The sequence below is a fragment of the Chenopodium quinoa genome, unplaced genomic scaffold (genome assembly GCF_001683475.1).
Source record: "Chenopodium quinoa cultivar QQ74 unplaced genomic scaffold, ASM168347v1, whole genome shotgun sequence".
Classification (NCBI taxonomy): domain Eukaryota; kingdom Viridiplantae; phylum Streptophyta; class Magnoliopsida; order Caryophyllales; family Amaranthaceae; genus Chenopodium; species Chenopodium quinoa.
The window spans coordinates 4524309-4550391 of record NW_018742914.1 but is presented as its reverse complement, the minus strand read 5'-3'; the positions used below and the strand labels follow the sequence as shown (position 1 = coordinate 4550391).

Sequence of the window (26083 nt, the reverse complement as noted above, 5' to 3'; positions counted from 1 at the left end):
AAAAAAAAATATATAAAAAAAACGGTTAAATAAAGGTTCATTTGGCATTACTGCGGCTTTTTATTTTTTGGTTTTTTGTTTTATAAAAGTATATGATATGTGTTCCATAATGAATAAAAAATTATATAAACTTATTAAAATTATGATAATTTTGAAAACTGACAACAGAAAAGTGAAAACACCTTTTTCTTGTTTTCTGTTTTTGGTTTTTGGTTTTCAAAAAAAACAGGAAACTGAAAACCAAAACTGATGTCAAACAAGCTCTAAGATGTAGGTAAATTAACTTGTTTAAAGAAGATATTCCTTAAAGTTCGTATTATTTAGAAATAATTAAAAGTTTGACTTGATTTTAGCGGATCGCTCAGAGTTTGTATTATTTTTGACAATTTTTCCTAATTATTAAAGATATTACCCCCTCCATTTTTTAAGTTACACTTGTTAATTTCGTCCGATCGATTTTTTAAAAAGCTATGCTTTCTCTTTTGGAAACTCTTTTAGTTTAATAATTTTTTTTTATCTGCTAATGGTCCTCACTCTCTCTTACTTTACCATTTCTCACTCCTTCAATGGTCCTTACTCCCTCACTTACCACTCTACTTTTCAATAAAATAATAATAGTTTTATTATTTTTTCTTATAAATTTTTATTACCTAATTTACCCCATTAAAACTCTGTGCAGTCTCCAATCTAGCTTTAAAAAAAAATGTCACTATTAATCCCAACTTTGCTCCGTCCGCCACTTTTAATCCCAATAAAAAAAATGACATTTAAAAATCAAACAACCTAACAAAATTTATTGTAAAGTTAACCATAATGAATTAATGATATAGAAATAGTGAAATCTCCCATCCAAAATAAAATAACCCAAAAAAAAATTGAGAAAAATTGAAACTATATTATTATTAAAACTCCAAAACAAGGGGTGCCATTTGTCAATTCTTTTTTGTCATTTCGCCATATCACTTTATATTTTTTGCCACGTCACTTTTGCAATTGTATTATTGTATCTAAATAATGTGCTTGATTTACACCTTATAATAATGATCAATCAAATATTGATTCAAAATTTAAAGAAAGAGAAGGTGTTACTTGCAAACCAATAGACTAGCCATTATTGTATTTAGTTTGGTCACAATTCACTACACCAAAAACAAAATATAGAACGGTTACCAAAGATAGGCGTTCTCCAGAAGAATATAGAACGTATTTATATAAGAGGCGTTCTGTATGTAAATACATATGGAACGGTTAGCATAGTTAACCGTTCTCTATTTTTTTACTCTGAAATAATTTTAAAAAAATAATTAATTATTATAAATAATATAGAACGGTCATCTTGACAACTGTTTTATATTGTATTAATTAATTGTTTTTTTTTTAATTATTAGGAGGAAAAAATATACATAGTAATAATTTGCCCAAATTAATTAATTAAAGGCGGCTTAAAGGAATTGAAAGCGCACTCCTTAATATCACTTTCACGTTCTTTTGTCACTTTCACTTTACTAAACCTTAAAAAAAAATCAAAGTACTGCTTGTTTATTGCTTCAATTCGTGAAACCTCCACCGCTGTAATAATTAACCTTCAGCCGCTGACTCACCGCTCCACCGCCGCACCACCGATCGCCGCACAACTTCTGAGCACTGCACCACTCCGCTGAGGTAGGTTCGATTCTTCTTGTTATAGAGTAATTGAATTTTGATTATTTGTCAATTGAACTGCATGCATGAATCATTCAAAATGTGAAGGGAACATAATTAAATTCATAGTTTTCATCTATTTTATAGTTTTAGGGTTAAATTCAATCGACTGTTTGTATGCAAATAAATATTTCAGTTGAATTACAGTAAGTTCAATCAAATTACCCTTAATTTTGTCGAATTTATATTAATTTCAATAGTAATAAAAATAATTTTAGCTAAATTCATCTTACCTATGTTTTTGAGTGCGTGGGATACAATGTGTTGTTTTACAAGTCTATATAATTAGGTGATGATCTACTGCTGTCTTGTACTGGGGTAGGAGAGGTGATGTTGCTTCAGAATTCGGAATTGTATATCCTAATTGAAATTTGGTAAAATTTTAATTTGATGTTATGATTGCTAAGAAGGTTGAATGTCATTTTTGTGATAATTATGCCATTATTTTGCTATTGATTAGTTGCTGATTAGTGAATAGGGGTGGTTATTGGGCGGGTCGGTGCGGGTCGGTGCGGGTCATTAGCGGGGCGGGTCGGTTGCGGGTCATGATGAATATTTAGCGAGTCAGGGTCGGGTCAGGGTCAATGCGGGTCAGGGTCGAGGTTAAAGTAAAACGGGCCATTAACGGGCCATTAACTTCTACTAATCTTTAAATAGCATACTAATCTTTAAATGGTATACTAATCTTTAAATAGTATACTTGTGCTCAGACAAAGATATATGCAGGATCAAAGTCTCATAAAAATCTTTCACATCAAAATAAAACCAGAAGTAGAGCCTGTGTAGAGAAAACCAGCACGCCAAAATAAGTTCACCAAGAGTACTAACCCTGTTACATCAATTGTAATATACTAGTTTCTAGATTTACGAAATACTACTAGAATGGTCTAGTTCATTGCCAACATTTTAGCAAATGTTCTCAGATACCACAAAAGAATGAAGCAGCAGTAGGAATGAAACAAGCTCTTTGGCTCTGAGTGCTTCATGAACTCAGAACAGCCTCCAGCAACAGCAGCAGCTACAAAGCACCTCCCAGCCACACCAACACAAGCAACTACAGAACCAAAAAGCCAGCAGCACACAGAAACAAGACCTGCAGCCCCCAGCAGAAAAAAAAAAAAAAAACAGAAGTCAGACATAAGTTGCACCCAGCAAGAACAGAAATAGCGACTACCAAGCAAATCTTTACTACTTTAATGTAATGTGACTAAAAAACAGAACTATTAGTAGAGAAATGAACAAGAGAATATTACCTAGTAGAAAGGGTCTGCATCATCATCCTCTTCTTCTTCAATGATTTCATCTTCAAGTTCACTATCAACCTCTACTTGATTGCTTTCACGATGCCAATCTTGCATACATACTAAAGCTTGAATTGTTTTTGACTTTAATGAACTTCGCGATGCCGAAACAGTCTTTCCTCCAATACTAAAAGCAGACTCCGAAGCTACAGTACTTATAGGAATAGTCAACAAATCCCGTGCGCTTACTTTTTCCCACTCATCCTCTAAAGGAATATATGATTGAAATGAAGCATGACTAGATCTCAAGTGAAGAAAAACATCTTTGAAGTAAAGAGAAGTGCCAAGAATTTTATACGTGGAATTCCAACGAACATGCATATCAAGGTTCAATTTCCTTTTTACATCAAGGTGAAATATCTTCTCCGCACAATCATAGAATTCTTCACTTCTATGAGAAGATTTGATGATCAACTTTATAAATGAACGAATTTTATCCAAAATTCCACTAATACAAGTCAATCCTTTTTGCACAATAAGATTAATAATATGGGCACAACACCGCACATGAAACAATGTCTCACCACAACTTAACCCTCCTCTAGGAACAAGACGTCTCTTCAAACAAGATATCATTGCATCATTATAAGTTGCATTATCAACGGTGATAGAGAGTATCCTATCATCTAATTTCCATTGGCAAAGGAACATACAAATCTCATTAGCAATACTTATCCCATCATATGGAGGAGCTAAGGCCCTAAACCTAAGAATTTTTTTACGGAGTTTCCAAGAATCATCAACAAAGTGAGAAGTGACACAAATGAAATGTTGTCTAGTATGATTTGATTTCCAATTATCGGTTGTTAAACAAATTCTACCCGAAACATTAGACAAGAAATCTTTCAATTTATCCCTCTCCAATACATAAGCCTTCAATAAATCTCTCTTTGTGGTTGCACGACCAAATGGTTTAAACTTAGGGGTAGCTCTTTTCATCATTCTCCTAAATCCTTGTTCTTCAACCATAGTGAATGAATGACCTCCCTCAACAATGAAATTAAGAATCTCTTTTCGAAGTTCATTCATGTCAAAAACAAAATTTTCTTCATCACTATCTTCCTCAAATGTAAGTCCTAGAGGCCTATTTGCACACCTCTCTAAATGACACTTCAAATGAGATGTACCACTATCACGATTTGCAGATAAAATAGAATTACAATGTACACATGTAGCAATTCTCTCACCTTGAACATTCTTCCCTTCAATAAGCTCTCTCCAAACTTTAGACCTCTTCTTTCTCTTTCGTTGCGGAGTAATGTATTCATTATATCCATCATCACGTGCCGTAGAAGTAGTAGTAGTAGTAGTATCATCATCCATATTAATTGTTTTGCCCTGCCAGCACATTTAGGAGTTCGATCAGGAGAATAGCAAAATCCGAAAACAGAATCTTATATGGTCTGTTGTGCTTTGCTAAGGTAATAAAACAAATACTACTTGTACTACATAGTTAAATTTTATAAGTGTCCAGCCTCCAATTCAGTGTAGTAGTAGTAGTATCACAACTACACTAACCTTAACAGTCAACACACAAGTACCACATTTGCTTTCTCGTTCTATAATCATGCTAGTTTAGTCAATTCTTATACTACTATAATCAAATCAAGCAAAACTCCCAAATTATAATTAAATCATCAGCTTAGTCACATTATATTCATTCAAAGTACTACATATATTAGTAGATAATATGGGCTTTGTATGAATATATAGATGGATTAATAGTATACTTTATCAAGCCTTTATTGGTTTGATTTAATTCAAGTATTTTCAAATTGTAGCTAATATAGAAATGAAAACATTCAATGGCACAAGTGCAGAAAATATGTGACATGATTAGCACACAAAATTAAGGGTTATAATCATTCATCCATGAGTTCAGATCAAACACAATTATAATCAAGCAAAAAAAACTCCCAAATTATAATTAAAAACACCAAAATAAATCAGCATTAGCAACACCAAGAACAACAGACTCATAAGTAGCAAAATTACCCACAATCCTTTTATCACTCTCCAAGCTCAAGTAAGAAGCAAAATCACCCAGAAGAAAATCCAATTTGAATTGATTTTCGATCACATCATATAACCTAAACCGGATCTTCAATCAGATATTAAAATTGAATAACAGATTAAGAGAGAGAAAATGATGTTACCTGAGACTCTGAGTGCGCGGCTTCAATGGAGAACTCTGAGTGCGCTTCAATGGAGAACTCTGAGTGCGCTTTAATGGAGAACTATGAAGTTGCGCTTCAATGGAGAACTCTGAAGTTGCGCTTCAATGGAGAACTCTGAGTGCTTTAATGGAAAACTCTGAAGTTGCGCTTCAATGGAGAACTCTGAGTGGCTTCAATGGAGGAGAGAGAAAATGGAGGAGAGAGAAAATGGAAGAGAGGTAGTAGCTGACTGCTGACCCTTACAATTATTATTGGGCTCTTTAGTTTAATTATTAAATTATTGGGCTATAAAATAAAACCCTATAAAAACCCTATAAAATAAGACCCTATAAAAGCCCTGTCCATTAAAAAATTAAAGGGTCAAAACCCTTTAGTATTAGGCCCGACCCTTTTGCCATTGGGTAGCCCTACCCAATAACCAGGCCTATTAGTGAATATCATTTATTTAGAGTGAAGTAATTAGCTTAGTAGGGATGAAATTTATACCTCTGTGTCCTAGTTTGTCGATTTCGATGAAGTGCTGCCTGTTTAGTTTGATCCTTGATGTAATTTAAATTTTATGCTGATAACCCCCAAGCCTAATTATACTTGTGGTAGAGCTTTGGAATTGAGACTTGTCATATTGCAAATTGCAATGAGAAAGAAATTGCATAAAACTCGAAGAATTTAATAATATCGGTAGACAAATAAAGCAAGTGATTAAAGATAATCTATTAGAAGATGTTCCGTATTTTAGCTCATTAGTTGCCTACTGTCCAAGCTCCAATTCATTAGGATTTAGATGCCTTGGTAGTCCAAACTCTAAGAGTGTTCATTGTAATGTGGTTTTTGAAGATTATGATCACAATGCGGATAGTAAGTATTTGATCATCAAGGATTTCATTCCCTTCCTAACCTTTTTGTAAAGGGATTCGATAGTTTCCCTATTTCTCTGATCCTGGAAAACTATGAAAATAGAATGCTGACTTTTTCTCTTAGGCTTTTAATTGGTCTTTCTACAAGTGTTATTGAAGATTGTATATCTGATGTGAATGTCATCAATTTCCTGTCATAGAAAACTTTCCTAATTCATGTTCAAGATGGTAATCATTAGAAGTACATTGCAATAACAGTCAGAGTTTACAGCTATCTGCTGTGTCGACTAGTGATATTCAGAGGCCACCTGAGCTTTCTTTCAACAGGTTGCAGTCTTGTGACAAGGAGTGTGATGGATTACATAGGCATAAATTTGAAAGCTTTATACTGCTGTCTTGTACTGGGGTAGGAGAGGTGATGGTCTATGGTCTATATAATAAAAACTTGTATATGTATAAATACAATAGCTTAACAACTTTTGTAATTGATTTTGTAATCACTCTAATCCAACCAATTCAACTATTAGTTTGAAGGAATCTTTAACTTTCTTTAATTCCCGTACAAAATGAGAAATAGGCATGTAATAAAAGGACAGGGGGAGTAATAGACTTTTCACCATTTCTACCAAGTAACAAATTATATACATTAATTATGTGAAATATAATAATATATTTACTTTGACTTAATTTTTTAATTTATAATTAATTTTACATAATTTGTAAATAAATACATAAGTAATTTTCATATTATTACATTCATTTAACAAAGGTCGGGAGAGAAGACTATTTAATGTTTCGATGGACATTTCATATATTTTCATATCTATGATATTTTTGTTGTTCAAACCTAATTTTCTTTGAGATTTTTTTTCTCTTCAAATTTATTTAATTTTAGAGACAATCCTCAAACTCAGGATGCTTATAACATGCTAAAGTATTTCACCATTGAATTATACTCCAATATTATTAAAACACATGTAACTATTTTTTATATAGTCTGACTGTTTTGATGCCCCAATGGCAAATAGGCCCTGTGCAGAAGCTCAAGCTGCACATGTTAAGGGTCAGGCCTGGTTATTAATTCAATTACTACAACTAGCTACAAGCTAATTTGTACATACGAACTATAATATTTACCAAAAAGAGTTTATGTACAAAAATAACTCATTTTTTTGCAATTTAGAAATATAATGTGTATCCTGTACAAATGATAATAAAATTTACTTTTGAACAGACACCTGGATTCCTAAGAAACCATTGATACAAATTACTCATAATGTTCCACATAGTCTTTTGATAGAGAAAGTGTGTGCCTATTTCACTGAACACAAGCAATGGAATACTACTACATTAAACCAAATCCTCCCCCAAAATATAGTCAAACTGTAGGGAATAATCTCAAGCCTTTTAAAATCCCACTAGCTTGAACCCCACTGTGATCATACACTAAAGTACGGTGGCGTCCAAAAGGGAAGAAGATAGAGCAAAAGAGTCGCCAACAAGTTTTAGGAACTTGTAAACCGTTCATAGGATGAAAGTTACACCCCTTAACGATCCAAGAGATCGTCAACTCCATAAGGTCTAGAACCAAATAAGGGTTCGGGGATGAAGGTACAAATCCAACCTAAAAGAGATTGAACCTGCCCTAATAATAGGCCTCTACTTTATTCTGATCATATTCATGTGCGCTTTTTAATTAACATGCAATCATTAGGATTAACCCTAAATCTGTTTAATCTATGTTGGTTGAATATTAAATGCACAAATAAATCTATTATTGGCGATCACTTGAAATATAATCACATTAACCCTAACAAGATTATTTATTATCTTATTAAGCGTAATTACAAGTACTAATTCCCTTTAACATGCATAGAAGGTGTGATCAAGCAATAAAAATAAATATCAAGCAACATAATTATAATCAATATCATGAATAATAAAATTATAATCATAACAATAATAATCATAAATAAAATAATCATCATCAAAATAATAATAATATTCATAATCATCATAACAATTATAATCATAATCATGTTCATGTTAATATTAAAGCATAATAAAAATAACAAGATTAATAACAAACCCTAGCATGTCACTAAGCAATAAAAATCAAATCTTTAACCTTAACATGATACTAACAATCATAAATATTAGGAAGAATATAGAAAGCCTCGTAGGAATCATATTTAATATTAAAATTACCCTAGACATGATACTAGGAATATCATAATAACAACGTAAACATGATTTCTACATCATAATATCAATTAAAACCTTTAAAGCACTTACTTTGATGCCTCGTATCTCTTTCTAATTACAAAATACACACGTTATTAACTTCAAGGAAAATAATAATCAAAACAATTAAATTAAATAATTGAAATAGAGATTTGGGTTGGGACCAAACCTCAGAAATTAAACCTTTCACGTCTAGGGCGAAGGCAACTTCGAATATGGTTAGGTGTTTCTAAGTCTTGCGAATGCGGAATTTTGTATTTGAGAAAAGGCTAGTTTGGAAAAAGAGAGAGAGAGATAAAGAATAATCTAAGAAAATCTTGATGAGAGTTGGTGAATGATTAAGAGAGAATTAGAGAATTAATGATTGCGAATGAAAACTGATTGTAGGTGAATGAAAACGGAGTTTTTAATACGTTATTTATAGAGAAAATCATCCAAAAGATAAAATATCAAAACAGAGCACTTGGCGCACATAAAACGAGATTGGCGCACCTAAAACAGAGCTGGCACCAGCACCAGCTTATTGGCGGCAGACGCCAATGGCTAGCACCAGGCGCTAGGCACTGATTTCAGAAATTCACGCGTTTTTGTTTTCATCATATCTTTTGATCCGGAAGTCCAAATAAGACATATAATATGTCGTTGGAAAGCTCTTAAAGTCTACTTTCCAACCCAATTAGAATCAGGTTAAAAAATTTTGTAGATAAAAAGATATGGCCAAAATAGTGGAAGGGTGTCAGTTTTGGATAAAGTTTCATGTCTCATTCATATCTTTTTCGTTATAACTCGGATTTAATATTATAATATATCATTGGAAAGATAATTTCAAGATCTATCCAACCATATAAAATTTGGATAAATATTATGAGGCACGAAAATAAAATCTGAATATATTCCACTTCGTACAAAACAAGGATTCTTAAAAGGAGTAGTTTTATTCAATTTCAAACTCTTTAAAACATAATTATTAATCCTAACTCCATTAGGATTTAAAAGAACCTTCTAGAGTATTCTAAAAGACTATAATCAATCCTAATAGCTTTAGGAATGATAATTAATAATAGACTCTCCTCTAGATCATTGGGCCGCATATAAAAACCAAATCGGGTCCAGTTTAGTATTTTGGCCATAACTTCCTCGATATTCATCGGAATTGGGCTTATAATATATCGTTGGAAAGGTCTTTTCAAACTCCATCCAACTACATTATTATTGGACCCATATCATGGACCAACCAAACTGGATTGTCTGTTTTCTTAAAATAAGTTTTCAAAAACAGAGAGAAGAGAAAAGAAATTAAAAACTTTTCGCAACACTAGACTTTCCACACTTTCGCTTTATTCGATTATGATTCGACGTGAAAGGTACTCATCACTGGGTTTGGTTTTGGGGAGACACAAATGGGTGTCTACACAAACGCATTTGCAACAACATTTATATCCCTTTTAACAATCAAGAAGATAAAGTATTATGGGGATACACTTCTAGTTGATAGTTCTTAATTATGACCCATCATTAAATGCAAAAGTTTCATACGAATGGATATGGAAAACTAATCTCCCTCCAAATATTAAAAAAAAAACTTTATTTGGAAAATTTACAATGATGGAGTTCCTACAAGAGAGATTATTTAGAAGCAATGTCACCGTTCCTCTTCATTGTCAATTCTGTAATCATCACACAGAAAATGTAGACCATCTTTTATTTAAATGTGCGTTTTTAGAAGACATCTTCATTCTTCAGCTACCTTACCAAGATAGGCAAATGGACTAACCCGTTTAAATATATGGGACATCATTTATCAATTCTATTCAAATATTAGAGCAGAAAACCCATTAGAGATGACACAAAATATTTTTATAGCATGGTGGTTTATTTGGTACATTAGAAATTCAGTAATTTTTAGAAATGAATCTTTCAATGTTGTACAAAGCTGCATTCTAATCAAGAACTTCACTAATGATTGGTTCAACTATCAAAATATTGAAATATGCCATGAAGACAACCCCATAGATCTTCTAAGTCCCGGGCAAATAAAAATTGCCAAAATACAACTCAAAGAGCTTGGTTTCCCCCTCCAAGAAATTTCCACAGGTTAAATTTTGATGGCTCAAAAATAGGCGAAAATAGCTCTACTTTTGGCTTTGTAATTAGAAATCATACTCCCTTTGTGTTTTTTTTAAGTGTTACATTTACCAAATTCGGCCGTATTTTAATAAGTATTACACTTTCTTTTATGCAAAAAGCTACATTAAAATATTATATCTCTCTCCTCTCGTGATCCCCACTTAAACCCACGTACTATTACTTTTTTATTATATATCTCCTTTCACATTCATTACATTTCAATAAACTATTAACCCCACTATCTTTCTTTTTCAATTTTTTATACTCGAACTACCCCACTTACCTCTTATTTTATTTAAGTCAATTAAATTTCCTAAAACTATATGCCGGTCAAAGTGTAACACTTAAAAACACACGGAGGGAGTAATGAAAATCTTATTCTTGCAGGGGCAAAGGCTCTTCGCCCCGACACTTCAATTTTCCAAGCGCGTGGAAGCAATGGGCCTAAGAGAAGGCTTAGAGGGAGCTAAATTCCTAGACATTCGTAATCTGATTATAGAAGTCGATAATCTGGTAGTCATAAACGTCATCAAGAGGACATGAAAAATTCCATGGGAGATTTACAATATCATATGTGACACGGAGGCCAGGTAGCTTTGAACTCACTTTATTCTCTCTCCATTCATCATTGTTGCAAAAGAGGAATATGGCGGCAGACTACATGACAAAGAAGGGGCACCACCATGAAAATTTAATTTGGTCCTTTAATAATTTTGCGCCTTCCCTCTCCCTTATCATCCAAAAGGATGTTTTAGGTATCCCCAATCAAATGGGCTAACTTAGCTTTATTTTCTCACTCCATAAAAAAAAATGTATATCCTGTACTTTTTACAAAGAAAACGAGCCACAATTGTTTGGAATAAATTAGTTAAAATTAAAAACGTGCATCATTTAGTCATATAATGGCAAATTTTCCAAAATAATACACAGTCAACCATATATCAATCTTTTTGTGGAATTCTTATAACACATACACACTTGTACTCTTCACCAACTCTTCTAAATTAACTTGCCTAATCTTTGCTTCTTATAGAATTCCATCATCATGTATTCTACAAAGGGCTGCTCTAACAAACTAAGACTAATAATAAAGACTTTGAAAAAACTAAGGAAATAAATAGGCAACTTCTTTGATTTCTTACCAAATTCTATTTTCCTTAGTCTCTCTCAACCATTATAAATACCAACACAAATTCTCATTATTTTGCATTATCCATTTTTCTCTCATCATATCATCTGTTCTTCACTAGCTTGTATAGTTTTGTTTGTTTTCTTACAAAAACGTAAACGATAATCATGGGTGTCATAACATGCACGTTAGCTGAATTTGATAGCGTTGTCGCCCCGAACCGGTTGTTCCAAGCTATGTCCATTGACAGCCACAACTTCTTGCCAAAGGTTGTGCCTCACTTTGTTAAATCTGTCGAGTTTGTTGAAGGCGACTCTACTACTGTTGGTTGCGTCAAAAATATCAACTTCCCTGATGGTTAGTTTATCTTAGCTTATTACCGTCCTTTTTTATTTGCTCCATTTTTCTTGTTAAGTTGTGTCCATTTTGAGTTCGTCATGTCATAAATGTTCATAAGAATTTACTATTTACTTGATCTCTGTCTCACTTAGTCAAATACAATGCGTTTAGTCCCATAATTAATTCTCTTTTAAAAATTCAACTCAACCAAATTAAAACTTAATATATTGTAGTTTTATTTTATTTTTTTTAAAAAAAACTAAATATAATTACTCCTTCCGTCCCTAAATTACATTCCTCTTTCTCATATAATGTGAGAAAGAGAAATGTAATTTAGGGACGGAAGGAGTAACATACTTTTATGAGGCTTCCTTCAAAAAAAAATAAAAAAAAATAAAAATAAAAATAAAAAAACATACTTTTATGAGGCAAAACGGCAAACATATGCTTTAGGTCTTCACAACTTCATCACCTAGCTTAGATTGTATGGTATTTTGTATATAATTATTTTCCCAACCAATAATTTGAATTTCTTATTAAAACTTTATTCTAATTTATAAATTTTAGATAATTATCGTTTCAAATAACACAAAATTGTACTTCATAATGATCATCTTAGTTGCTCCTTACGCCAGTGGCGGATCCAGAATTTTCGAACTTATGAGTCACCATCAATAATTGATAACTTGTTTCAATCCAAAAATTATATAAAAAAAATTATATTTCACTAAAATGATTTCAATCCAAAAATAGGATATAAAAATACATACTATAAAACTATTACATTAAACGAACTTTATGATTTTTTTACTTAAAAATAATAATTATTACAAAAAAAGATAGATAACTTAAGAGACCTGTTATTAATTATAACAGGTCTCTTTAATGAAATATGAAAGAAGCGCACAAAATTATTCTAATTCAATGGCTGACAAAAATAGACCTGTCATCTAGGTAACAGGTCTCTAATGACGTGGTGGCGATAGCAGCAACAAAGAGACCACCTATCTGATATTTTAATAGGTAGTTTCTTTTATATTTAAAAAACTGACAGTGGGCTAGTCTCAAATAGAAGCAACAAAGAGACCTCCTATCTGTATTAGGCGGTCTCTTAGTTTTTTTTTTTTTTTTTTTTTTGTGCTGGTGAGTCACGTGACTCACTGTGCACCTTAATAGATCCGCCCCTGCCTTACGCGATAATGTCTATTAAAATAACCATATAAATAAGGGTCATTGTGAAATGGATAATTAAATAGTATATATGTTAAATTAAATGATCATGAGATTATAATTATAACCATGTTGACAAAATTTATGATGATCAATTATATATGCAGAGGCTCCATACAGATATGTGAAAACTAGAGTAGACGAAATCGATTGTACTAACTTCTACCTAAAGTATACAAGCATTGAAGGAGATATATTTCCCGATACATTAGAATGTGCCGTGTATGAGAACAAATACGACGCTTCGAGCACCGGAACACACTACAAGATGGTAGCACACTACCATATGAAGGGAGACAATGTTATGGATGATGAAGAAATTGAAAGTGCCAAACAAGGGATTCAAATGATGTTTAAGGCTATTGAAGACCATCTCATTGCCAACCCTCAAGTTTATGCTTGAATTTAATCATAATTATATATTCAAGTTTTTTAATGGTTACAAAAATATGCTACGTAGTACGTACCATTAATTAAAAATGAAATTATGTACTACGTAGTATGATGTGGTGCACGTCTTTGTTTAGTTTCTTTGTTTAATATTTAATTTTTGGGTTTGAAAAAATAATGACATTTAATTGGTGAACTGAGATACGATGTTGTATGAGATGCTACGTGTCTATGTTTCATACGAATTGAAGTATACAATTGTAAAATATATGTAGTTGGTCATCATTTCAATCATATTGTAGAGAAAGTGTGTGGAGTAACTAAACTAGTCAAAGCGATATAATTTATTATATTTAATTTCTGTCAATTTATTATATTTAATTTCTGTCATTTTTGTTAATTTCTGTAAATAAAAAAATTTACAAGAGTACAAGTCAAGGTAAAACAAAGTGGAACGCAACTATATCAAGAAAGGGTGAATTAGTACTCCTTGATATAGTTGCGCTCTTCTATATGTGTATTTTCATTACATTGGCTATATTCTATATGTATGATCAAATATGTATATGAGTGACTGCAAATTGTAATAAAATTCTACCGGAGAATTAAATAGATCCCAAGATAGACATGCAAATTAAAAAGAGAGATTTATAGATAAGCAAAAGAATATGGAGTTTCATAATGTTTTGTAGATAACTAGATAAGTAAAAGAGAAACTTACAATAAAAATGAAATTCTCCTAGAGAATTAAATAGATCATCGTTTTAGCCATCCTTGAGAATTAAATAGATTATCGTTTTAGCCATCCTTGTTCTACATGAGCACGAAGACAACGAAGAGAAGTATATGCAACTAATGTCGTGAATGCAGTGTTAGGACTAGTTCTCTTCGGTTTAATTTCAATTCAGTTCAGTTCAATTCCTAATTTCCTTCTCTCGTAAATAATTCAATTCAGTTCAATTTAATTCTGTAAATCAGAACATGCCCTTAGTCACTTAAATAAGTGTTCTATTATGCTAAGTGAAAACAGAAAATGACAAAAGCATAAGAAATTTTTTCAATATATATAGGTGTTACACTCTAGGCTAAATTAAATGGCCACGAATCCACGATTGATGATTGTTTATGATTTTTGTAATTTGTATATCAATGTTGCGCGAAATTACCAAACTGCTTAAAGAATCTTTTGTGTAAAAAAAAATGATACCAAGTTGTTAATTAATATAGAATTTGTTTTGTACTTTGTCTCTCCTTTTAGTTTTGGTATGCTACTTGGAATCTTCAATTTGAAGTGAGTGAAACATAAATTTACGAACATTTTTTGATAAACATACCAAGAAAAAACATTTTTTGATAAATTATATATATTGTGTTTTGAAAGATTTGTCTTATTGTGTAGTTTCAAAATATTCATATTCTTATTATTTTTTAATAATACATAGTTGAAAATCTAAAACCCTTTTAATAAACATGCGAACTTCTGCTACTGTTTCTTATGAACAGTGTCTGCTAATGAATAGTGCCCTTCCTCTTTTGCCATTGGATTTATGTTCAGCTTTGGGCTCTGTTGGGCTGTTATTGTGGCCTTTTTATTTTTGATGGGCTGTTTTGTTGATGGGTTCTATTTCACCTCCTCTTTGGGTTTTTTGAGATCAATAAGTTATTTATTTACGATTGTCTTGAAGATGGTGTCTGTTAATCAAGTCAAGGATCAAGAAGCAATGAGGTGAGCATCGGTTTTTTTGTTCCAATTATTATTAAAAACTAATATTGATTTATCTAAAACTCTTTTAATTTTAAAATCAAATGCTATATATTGTATAAATGCTTCATTTTTTTTTATTAAAAACTAATATTGATTTATCTAAAACCCTTTTAATTTTTAAAATCAAATGCTATATATTATATAAATGCTTCGTTTGTTTTTTTTAAAAAAATATAAATAAATCCCTCTATTAATATCGCTTGTTTTTTTTCATATAAATAAATCCCTCTATTAATTATTGCTTAATACATATATATTATATATTAATGGAGTTCGTTTCTAATTTAGGTGTGCGACCTCATTGTGGCGGTTCAATTAAGTATTTTGTCATACATGCATTATGGCGCTTAGATCGGTATTTTTCATACTGTTTAAATTAATTGTATAAATTGGCTATTAGAGTGTTTTTAAAAACATTCCGAAAATTGTAATTTAACTGGTTTTGTTACATTAGTTAATGAATATCTACTTTCTGGCAAATGTTCGTATTATAGAGATATTTATTGATAAATTGTAATTTAGCTGTGGAATATGTATATATATATACATGTGGATAGTTATTTCTGGGTAAAATTTACAGCTGTAATGAATTGGGGAGTAATTTATTTTACTGTTTATGGGTTGACTAAAGTTTCACTTTTATCATGGGGGTTTCTGGTGTTTTGTACTTGTGATTGCTTGGAGTGTAAGGTTTGTAATCTAAAATTGATTTTCTGTCCTTATTCCTGTACTATCAAATCAATATATTATATTGTTTTTGTACTTCAGAGTAGTAGAGTAAATATTTTTGAAAAAAACTAATCAATGGGCTGACTTTTAACATATATATATATATAGCGATTGAGTACATTAGTTTTGCATCTGGTTAGGTTTACTTTTCTGTCTCCAAAGGTCAGTGGTTTTTGGTTAGTATATTACACTCTTTCTCTGTTCTTTGATTTACTTGTGGATTACAGTAAAATAAATTACACCCCAATTCATTACAGTAATTGTTCCCCTGCATATTATCCCTTGAACACTAATTGTTCACAGTGGGTTGCAGGTTTATTGTCCTCTGGATATAGGGGTGTTGGTTGAATTCTTTTCAAGGTGCTGCTTCTGTTTGAGGTTTTACAATTTGGTGAGTTCAAGAGCTCTGCAAGTTATATATTACAGAGTTTTGCATGTATTTTTTTGTGTACTGGTATTACTGGTTATGTTAATGTATAGGATTTATTTGCTAGAGTAATTTTACTTATTGGTCTTGGTGGTATAGTATGTATGATATATATATGTGTGGAATGTATTTGCTAGAATAGGTGTACTTATTGGTTTCTGGTAGTATAGTATATGATATATGATATATATGTGAAATTGGTTCGTCTTTGTTGTTGTTGATTGTTATTGATATAATTATAGGCTATAGTATATAGTATAATAACATTCATTAATTAAGTATGTATGTTAATGGTAATCAATTAATCAATTATACATAGGAGTTAAGTAAACCTTGTTATTATAAGCTTCTTTTTAGGTCTCTTATTATGGAATTTGAGTTATTGTAGCCTACATTTATTGGTACACATGTATGGTAATCACTTGTGTTGCCTTGTAAGATCTGTTGAACGTTAGAAATGTCATCGTTTTAGGTTATGGCTTCGTCTTCTGGTGAAAAGATTTGTATCCTTTTCTGCCCATTATTGATTCAGATCACTGACTGTCTTGATTTTCCTAAGCCTACATATTCTGTGACTAATGTTGCTGGCAAGTTTAGGTCAACTGTATATATAAGGACCGAGGGTGAACGTGGCATCTTTTGGTTTAATGGTGAAGAGGCACTAAGTGCTGATGAGTCTAAAGAATTTGCAGCTCAAAGAGCAATAAATTTCTTAATTAGGAAATATAGTGTTTGTGTTGGTGATTTCACTATGGATAGGATTCGTATTTATGAATTCTGTGAGAAGCTATATAGATTGAAGCGGATTTCCATGGAATCTGGTGATAGATCAAAGTTGTGTGGTAGTAAGGTGTATGGTGGAGTTGTACATGTTTCACTTGATTATGTGGGATTTATGCCTAGAGTTATTAAAAAGACAGGAGTTCAGATTACAAGTATAGAAACAGCGTATTATGCTGATCAGGGGTATATGTCTTGGCTTACAGTCACATGTCTACATAGTAAGACTGGTATGGAGTGTTTTTTTAGTGAACTGTGTGGTGATAGTACTAAGGCCTAACAGATGGCTGCGAAAAAAGCAATATATTATATTATGCATCAGTATAATTTGGACATCGTGGATGCAAATTATGGAGGTGCAAATTTGAAAGGTGTATTTTGTGCTTTAGAGAGGGAGAGTTGCTTATCTCTTGAAGAACGGAAGAAAGGACAAAAGGATACTGCGAGGCTTATGCCTTTCTTAGTTGAAGAAGTTAATGTAAGTCCATCTAGCGAGAGTTCAGAAGATGTGATCATTGTTGCTGCTCCGAGTACCCCTGCTAAATTAGTGCCTAAGCGCCCGGTGGGAACACCATGTACTCTAGAATTTGTAGGAAAGAATCCATCTGCAAAACGTGTTAGGTTCAGTTAATTGTATCTGTCTATGGGTGCTTGTTATTATTACTATGCCCATTTATTTTGTAAGCTTATTAAAATTTCATGTAAGATATAGATGCAAGCTGATGTAAGACAGCATTCAGAATGTTAGTATTTTAAAATTATGTTATGGAATTCAGTTTTGTAATTTTACTTATTCAAATTTCATAGTACTATGAAAATGGTATTATTTGTTATGCTTTACTGCCCTTTTGATTCATGTCTTGTTTTTTTTACAATGTGGTCGATATATATATTCCAGTGTTCTTATACTTCAATTATTATTATATTATATTGTTGTAACTGATAGTATATGGTCAATAGATTCATTTGAAAATGCTCCCACAAGCTCCACCTAATATAATTAGGCGAAGGCGTGGAATACAGGCTATGCCTCAAACTGCACTTCTGAGGTAACTATAATCTGTACTTTGTGCAAGTGCAGTTCGTTGTGGTTTAAGTTGTTTATTCAGTAAGCAGCTGGGTGTATTGACAATTTTGTGTATTTGTATGGTGACAGGGGAAGAGGACGTACGCCTGCTAGAGTGCCTCGACAGTTGGGTGCTGGACACCTGGTTGATAATAATGACAGTGGTATATTTTTCCTTTTGTGTTATTGATAATAAGTGTAAATGTAGATTATGTATGCTAAAGATATCAATGTCGTATGATCATAAATTTAGGTTTAGAATTGCTACACACAAGGAGGACTATGCTCAATGTTCCTTAATGAAAAGTCTTTTGACTTTTGATAGTTAAATTGTTGTGTCATGTGTGTTGTAAAATGAGGATGAGAACATAAAGTCACTGTGAAAATTAATTTATGTAGCCATTATTTGTAGACGTGGTTTACTGTATTTTGTATTTTGAATTATGTAGTTTAGTATTTTGTAGTGATTATCGAATCATAGTACGTTTCACATAATGTTGGTCATCTGTTACAGGTTAGTCACCAGTGTCTACTGGATGTAACTTCATATGTGATGCATCTATTATGCCACGGAGTGGTCAACGCAGAAGTAAAAGAATGAGGACTACTGAGGCCATGTCACAATCACATGTTTTGAGGTTAGTCCATAATGAAACATTTTCTTAATTAATATTGTACTTATGCATTTTTGTTGATTGCATTACTCATAGTTATGCTGTTGTTTACATGTGTATGCTATATATATGTTGATAAATCATCATCAGAATGCCCGAGCAATCACATAGGCAAAACTGTAAAAAGAACACTGGTAAACTTTAGTTTAATTGAAGTGATTTACATGGATAGAATTTATAATAATGCACAATTTCTGCCTATATACTACCTAAGAAATAATAGTTAATGTAGTTGTACCAGCAGCAACTATTGGCTTGGAACTGCTTGCGTGCTCTATTCAGCTTCCTGCTCCGCATTATTGTCACAAATGCTATGCGAAAAAGTTTGCATATGAGAGCTTACATTTTTGTTGTGGCGATGGTGAAATTGAGGTAGCTACAAATGAATATCCTACTGAGTTACGAAGACTTTTTATGAGTGATGATGAAGATGCTATACATATTAAGAAGTATGCTCGCCTATACAACAATCTCTTTGCTTTTATTTCACTGGGAGGAAAAACATATGTTGTGTCTTATAAAGGAATCTATGTATTTAAGGCACACGGTCAGATGTATCATTCTTTGCCAGATTTAATTCCTGCTGATGGAAAACCAAAATACCTGCAGCTGTACTTTTATGATGGAATGCATGAAGCTAATAACCGCACAAAAAGTTTTCCAGAGATAAGGGATGATTTGATATCTATCCTAATGGCAGTTAGCAAGGATAATCCATATGCTAGGTTTTTCAGATCTCTACGAGAGATTCCTATAGATGAAACAACTACGATTGCTCTGAACAAGAACACGGTACTTGATCAGAGAATTTATAACGCTCCCTCTGTTGATGAAGTTGCTGGAATATTGCCAGAAAGTTCTATTTCCAGTGAAAATTGTAGTCCTCATGTTATAGTTCAAGGGAAGCTTACAAAGTCATACCGAATTCAGCACTATTATGGCTGCTATGATCCATTACAGTACCCACTTCTATTTCCAAAAGGTGAATGTGGATGGACACAAGGGCTTAAGAAAAAAAACATGGGGTGGTCGTCATCAAGCAGCCACACAAGTAGACCCAGTGATGTCTTGTGCTGTTCATACTGCTGATGAACTCCTTGGTGAAGAAGGAACTCGTAAGTTTCTCTGAATGCTATGTATTTTAAAATGTATGTATTTAATTTTACAGAAGCAATCTTTTGTGATATATCTAAATCATTTATGTATTGATAGGTTCTGAAAGGAAAAACACAAAGGCAGATAAATATGTGTCTGCAAGAGAGTATTATGCTTATAAATTGCAAATTAGGCCAAATAATTTGCTTCTTCGGGCTGGTAGATGCTTTCAACAGTACATTGTTGACATGTATGTGAAAATAGAGAACTCGCGGCTTGATTATTTTCGGAATCATCAGGATACTATCAGAGCTGATCTATATCAAGGTGTACTGGATTCTCTATATTGTGGTGAGACGTTAGCAGCAAATGTTGGTCGAAGAGTTATTTTACCTCCTACATATATTGGTGGGCCACGAGATATGAAACGTCGCTATTATAATGCAATGGCTTTGGTGCAGAAATATGGGAAGCCTGATCTCTTTGTGACCATGACATGTAATAGTAATTGGCCAGAAATTAAAGTTGCCTTAAGTGGTCGGGAGCAGGCACAGGATCATCCTGATTTAGTAGCCCGCATCTTTCGTGCTAAGTTGATAGCCTTGAAAAAATAAATCATGGAGAATAAGTGCTTTGGAGAAGTTGCAGCTATGATTTATGTAGTTGAATTCCAAAAGTGTGGTCTCCCACATGCTCATTTTCTGGTAATTTTAAAGCCAGAATTCAAGATGAAATGTATTGAAGACTATGACAAGTTTGTATCTTCATAGATACCTCCTCTTTCATCTGTTGCTCTGTGAAAGATTGTGCTTCGTCATATGATGCATGGCCCATGTGGGAATTTAAATCCAAAATGTTCATGCATGCGAAAATCTGGAATGCAAGTATCTTGCAAATCTAGGTTTCCTAGAAAATTTTGTGATGACACTTGTGTAAACAAAGATGGCTATCCTTTATATAGGAGGAGGAATACCGGTGAAACTGTAAATATACGGGGTGCTGAGCTTGATAATCGGTGGGTCATACCATACAATCCATATTTATCGATGTTGTTCGATTGTCATATTAATGTTGAGGTCTGCTCAACTATTAAAGCAGTCAAGTATTTATATAAATATGTATACAAGGGTCATGATCGCATTCAATATAATATTACCTCTAAACAAGAGAATGTGATGGATGAAATTGAAGAATACCAATCTGGGAGATGGATATCTCCATGTGAAGCTGCATGGAGGATTTTCGGTTTTGATTTGTTTGAAATGCATCCACCAGTGTTCCTCTTGCCAGTACATTTGCCAAATATGCAGAGCATTTCTCTTAGGCCACATGAACGACTTAGATCTGTTGTTGCAGATGATAAACGCAGCAGGACTCCATTGACTGAGTTCTTTGCAGTTAATGTTGTTGTTCCAGGTATTACATATTATAAGCATTGTATACCAATATTGATAGTTAACTAATTTATATTTAGATTATGCATTTCCTGTTAAGCTATCAGTGATGTGTGCCCATTTTTTATTAGTCACATTTTCCTTTGGTTTCTTGTTAGGTTACTTAGTATGGTCGAGTTTTCATTTGGATGTAAATGTTCTACTAGACGTATCATATTTTATTAAGTGAACGGTAAAAGTGCACTCCTAATATGTTACACTGGAATTGTACTGCTATTAATTTATAAGTCCTTATGACAAGCATGCCATTCTATCTTCTTAATTCATCATTATTGTGTTGTGGCTGTAGTTTACTTTTCTGTAATGCAGTTTTGATTATGGATCATGTAGAAAGTGTGATAGAGTTAACAGGTTTTTATATTGCCTCATAGATATTCATTGAATGTCCTGTTCAATTTAGGATTTTGAGGTATTTGTATTTCCTTTCTCTTCACTATTTCTATGATGTAAAGTATTTAAGATTATTAGTTACATGTAGTGTTCCATTCATTGTGTTTTCCTATTCCATGCTTCAGCCCTTTTGAACTCTCTTTCTTTTTATCTTTACCGCCCTTGGTATTTGATTATCCCTAAATAGCATTTTTCCCTCAAGACTACATTATCAGTTTGTTTTACCAGTTCATGCTACACTTTATACCGTTCTCTGGAATCAGAATAACCCTAAAGACTAAACAAATCTGAAGGCCAAGAGTTTGGATATTTAGAACTGTGTAATACTTACAGTCATTCTGATTCCAGAGAACAATGTAAAGAGTGGAATAAAGGAGCAAAAGAAGCAGATAGTGTTGCTTAGAAAAGAAATGGTATTTAGGGAAAATTATATGGCAAGGCTGGTAAGAGTAAAAGGCTAAGGGGATTCAAATGATTTGGATTATGGAAAAGAAATAGTACAACATTGGAAACCGAGTAATGTTTAGATCCTGTCTATAAATGTGAATTTATGCATACATATATTCTTTAGAAATTTTTGTGCAGAAGCAAAATAAAGGCTGTATAGATGCATATACCTAAGCAAAGGGGATTGAAATGATTTCGGTTATGGAGAAGAGATAGTACAGCATTGGAAACCCAAAACAATTCAGATTATGCTTATAAATGTGGACTGATATAGAGAGAAACATATGCATATATATATTGTTCTGAAGTTTGTGTCCAGAAACAGAACATAGGTTCTATATATGCATATCCATGTATTTCTGTCAAACAGTAATTAGCTATATGCTGACCATTAGGAACTTGGTAATGGCAGAATTTATATAAGGTAAATAATTGGGAAGATACTTTTGTAAATCTAGGGATTAAAATGTCATTGTATGTAAAGTAGGGATTGAAAAAAAAAACATTAGGAATTGCTGTAGTATTATAATAATCCTAAAATAAATCTTAAAATTGGTTCCCATTTAGACATTCTCCATTACTACAGTTTTATATGCTTTGATTTAGATTTATAGCCTGACTTTTTGTTTATTCTTACTAATTTAGAAATCAGAATATAGCATGTGCTACTATTATCAAAATTATGAATAAAGAATTTGATTTGGATTGTCACAATACCATATATAATAATCTCCCATATTCTTTCACATGATGTATTGCCTTAGGATTAGTGATAGATAAAAGGTTGATTCCAGAAAATACTTGCCATAAGTGCATTGTCAGGTGAGGCTGCAGGACATTTGATATATAGTGTGTAGAATGGTTATCGTTAATATGTCTATAGTTTATTTATTTATTGTGCAACAATTAGGCAGTACTCAGTTATTGTTTTTGATAGGAGGTACTGGATATTTATATTCTGAATTCTATGAGCGTTATCGGTGGCATCCTTCTTCTAAAGAATGGTGTGAACGAAAGACAAAAAAGATTGTGGTTGGCAGACTAGCATTTGCGTATCCAGGCGAAGGAGAACGCTTCTTTCTTAGATTACTCTTGATCAATGTTCGGAGTCCAACATCTTTTGAGGACCTACGAACTGTTAATAGCCATGTATATGCAACATTCCAAGAAGCTGCTTTGAAGTTGGGATTGCTTGAAGATGATGACATTGGTGATTTGTGTATGTCAGAGGCAAAAGACAGTCAATTGCCTGTTGCTTTGCGATGTTTATTTGCAACTATTCTGATATTTTGCCAACCAAAGGATCCATTTGCATTGTGGTGTAAATACTCGGGTGATTTATCTGAAGACTTTCAGCATCAGTACCCAGGCCAGGTTGAAAGAGCCAAATGATGCACTATACGATCACTTGAACAGTTTCTTGAGGCTATGGGAAAATCACTAAAGACTGTAGGATTAGCTGCATTGTACTCGGGTGAAGAGGATGAATTTCAGCGGACTAAAGATATTATTGGTGCTTTAGATGCGCCTATTCCTCAATCATGTATTGATTGCATACTTAAACTTAATTCCGCACAGTTGAATGCTTTCACCTGTATAATGGAACATGTGCGATCAGGTACATCTGGAGCTTTTTCCATAGATGGCCCTGGTGGTACCGGGAAAACTTTCCTGTACAATGCTCTGTATGCACAAATTAGATTGATGAATAAAATAGTGTTGCCAACAGCCACTTCAAGGATTACTGCAGCTAATATTCCTTCTGGTAGAACTGCCCATTCAAGGTTTAAAATACCGATTGATGTAGAAAGTTCATTGGTATGTGATGTTCCAAAACATGGTAGTCTAGCAGCTCTTTTGAAAGAAACAACATTGATTATATGGGATGAAGCTTCTATGGCAAATAAAAGCAACCTAGAGTCTTTAGATTTGTTGCTGCAAGATGTCTGTGGGAATAACAAATTATTTGGTGGAAAATTGGTAGTTCTCGGAGGCGACTTTCGCCAAGTATTACCGGTTGTTCCTTTAAAGAATCAAAAAGAAGTTGTACAGGCTAGCATAGTCACTTCATATATATGGCCTCAGCTTACAAAATTCAGCCTAACAGAAAACCAAAGAGCAAAAGAAGATCCAGAATTTTCCTCTTTTTTACTTGCACTTGGAAATGGCAAGCTCCAAAGGTCTTAAAATGCATATGTAGAACTGCCTGCAAATATAGCATGCCCTTTTACAGCCAGCGATAATCCTATCTCCCAAGTAACAAAAGCAGTCTTTCCAGATTTTAACACTGTTAAAGTTGATAGCAATTTGTTTACAGAAAGGGCTATTCTAACCCCTTTGAATGATAATGTTGATTGTATCAATAGTTCTTTGATAAATCAATTTCCTGGTGAACCTGTGGTGTATAAAAGTTTTGATGTCATGTTAAGTGATACATGTGATGTGTATCCAACGGAGTTTTTGAATAAACTTTGTCCAGGTGGATTGAGTCCTCATGAACTTGTACTTAAGAAAAATTGTCCAGTTATTTTGCTGCGGAATTTACTTCCATATGCTGGACTGTATAATGGGACACGCCTTATATGCAAAGGATTTTTCCCAAACGTAGTTCATTGTATAATTGTTGTGGGACAGTATCAAGGCAGTCATGTTTTCATACCGCGTATCAATTTGCGACCTTCTGCTTCTGTTAGATATCCATTTCAATTTGAGCGAAAACAATTTCCTTTGAAATTAAGTTTCGCTATGACAATAAATAAATCACAAGGGAAGACACTAAACAAGGTGTCTGTGTACTTACCTCGGCCCTGTTTCTCACATGGACAGTTATATGTTGCCCTTTCGCGAGCAAAAAAAAAGGAAGATGTTACAGTCTTTTCAGCATTGCCTCCACAGCCATTTGCTTCAACATGTACTAAAAATGTAGTGTATTATGAAGTTCTACGTTTATCAGGAATCTGTTAGCACATTAACATCAGAAATACTATATATAATACGGACTATGATTTCCTATCAAATAATGTGCTTCCTATTCATTTAATTTTGTATGAAAACTGATAAATATGCATTTATACTCAATACACCTGCACTTATACTATCAGTCTTTTACGAAGATTGTTTAGTATTGCAGATCAGTTATATAGCACAGAAGATAGCTTAATAATATAAGTACAATATATTTATTTTTGAAAAGAAAACAAAAAAACATAAGTATATAGATATAAAAATTACTTTTATTATCTCCATAGTACACAGATACATAGGGATTAGGTGAATAGATTACTTGTTAAAGTTTCCTATAGAATTTTTTTACAATTATCTTGACTATAAAATCCTCTGATAGTACACATAACATTTCTAGAATTACCTTTTGCAGCCTTGGAGGTGAAGGAAAAGCCTTTTTTCAAATTTGTGGTAAGAATTAACTAACTATACTATCCATGTGTGTCTTCCTCTGTATTTTACTATACTTTCATAGACTATATATATATCATTTCCAAACAACCTATTATTGTTCTAGTATAAGAAGATCAATAGATTTCAATCTAGAAAACACTCCTGCTTTTATCAAAGGTACTTCACTTATTCATCGGTTATATTTCTATTCAAATTTCTGAGTATTATTGTATGTACCTATAGTAGTAGACATAGTAATAACATCTTTCATTGTTTTAAATCCAATTATTATCTATAACCTAACATAAACCTGCTAAAAATTTCATATATTATAGTTCAAATATGTCTTTTACTACAATTTGTTGCTC

The 26083-nt window shown here is 32.7% G+C and overlaps 2 protein-coding genes and 1 long non-coding RNA gene across 3 annotated transcripts; all 3 read left to right on the top strand.

The window, feature by feature from the left end:
- Nucleotides 1-1376: 1376 nt before the first annotated feature.
- Nucleotides 1377-6570, top strand: LOC110727949. Its single transcript, XR_002512604.1, has 2 exons — nt 1377-1662; nt 6234-6570. It is a non-coding gene; the product is annotated as an uncharacterized LOC110727949 (long non-coding RNA).
- A 5037-nt stretch (nt 6571-11607) lies between these two features.
- Nucleotides 11608-13812, top strand: LOC110727947 (major allergen Pru ar 1-like). The gene is made up of 2 exons (XM_021907540.1): nt 11608-11890; nt 13210-13812. The coding sequence occupies exons 1-2, from the start codon at nt 11701-11703 to the stop codon at nt 13503-13505; spliced, it is 486 nt and encodes a 161-aa protein (XP_021763232.1). The 5' UTR covers nt 11608-11700; the 3' UTR covers nt 13506-13812.
- A 6833-nt stretch (nt 13813-20645) lies between these two features.
- LOC110727659 lies at nt 20646-23711 on the top strand. The gene is made up of 4 exons (XM_021907238.1): nt 20646-20732; nt 20832-21444; nt 21792-21833; nt 23230-23711. Exons 1-4 carry the CDS (start codon nt 20646-20648, stop codon nt 23709-23711), a joined length of 1224 nt encoding a protein of 407 aa, XP_021762930.1.
- The last annotated feature ends 2372 nt before the right edge of the window (nt 23712-26083 follow it).

What these genes read in the sequence shown, in the direction of transcription:
- LOC110727947 (XM_021907540.1), top strand. Translation starts at nt 11,701, where the DNA reads ATGGGTGTCATAACATGCACGTTAGCTGAATTTGATAGCGTTGTCGCC. An exon ending in AAATATCAACTTCCCTGATG is followed by an intron (nt 11,891 to 13,209) that starts GTTAGTTTATCT and finishes TTATATATGCAG; the next exon opens with AGGCTCCATACAGATATGTG.
- LOC110727659 (XM_021907238.1), top strand. Translation starts at nt 20,646, where the DNA reads ATGGAGAATAAGTGCTTTGGAGAAGTTGCAGCTATGATTTATGTAGTT. An exon ending in AGTTAATGTTGTTGTTCCAG is followed by an intron (nt 21,445 to 21,791) that starts GTATTACATATT and finishes TCTGTAATGCAG; the next exon opens with TTTTGATTATGGATCATGTA. An exon ending in AAGTGTGATAGAGTTAACAG is followed by an intron (nt 21,834 to 23,229) that starts GTTTTTATATTG and finishes TGCAACAATTAG; the next exon opens with GCAGTACTCAGTTATTGTTT.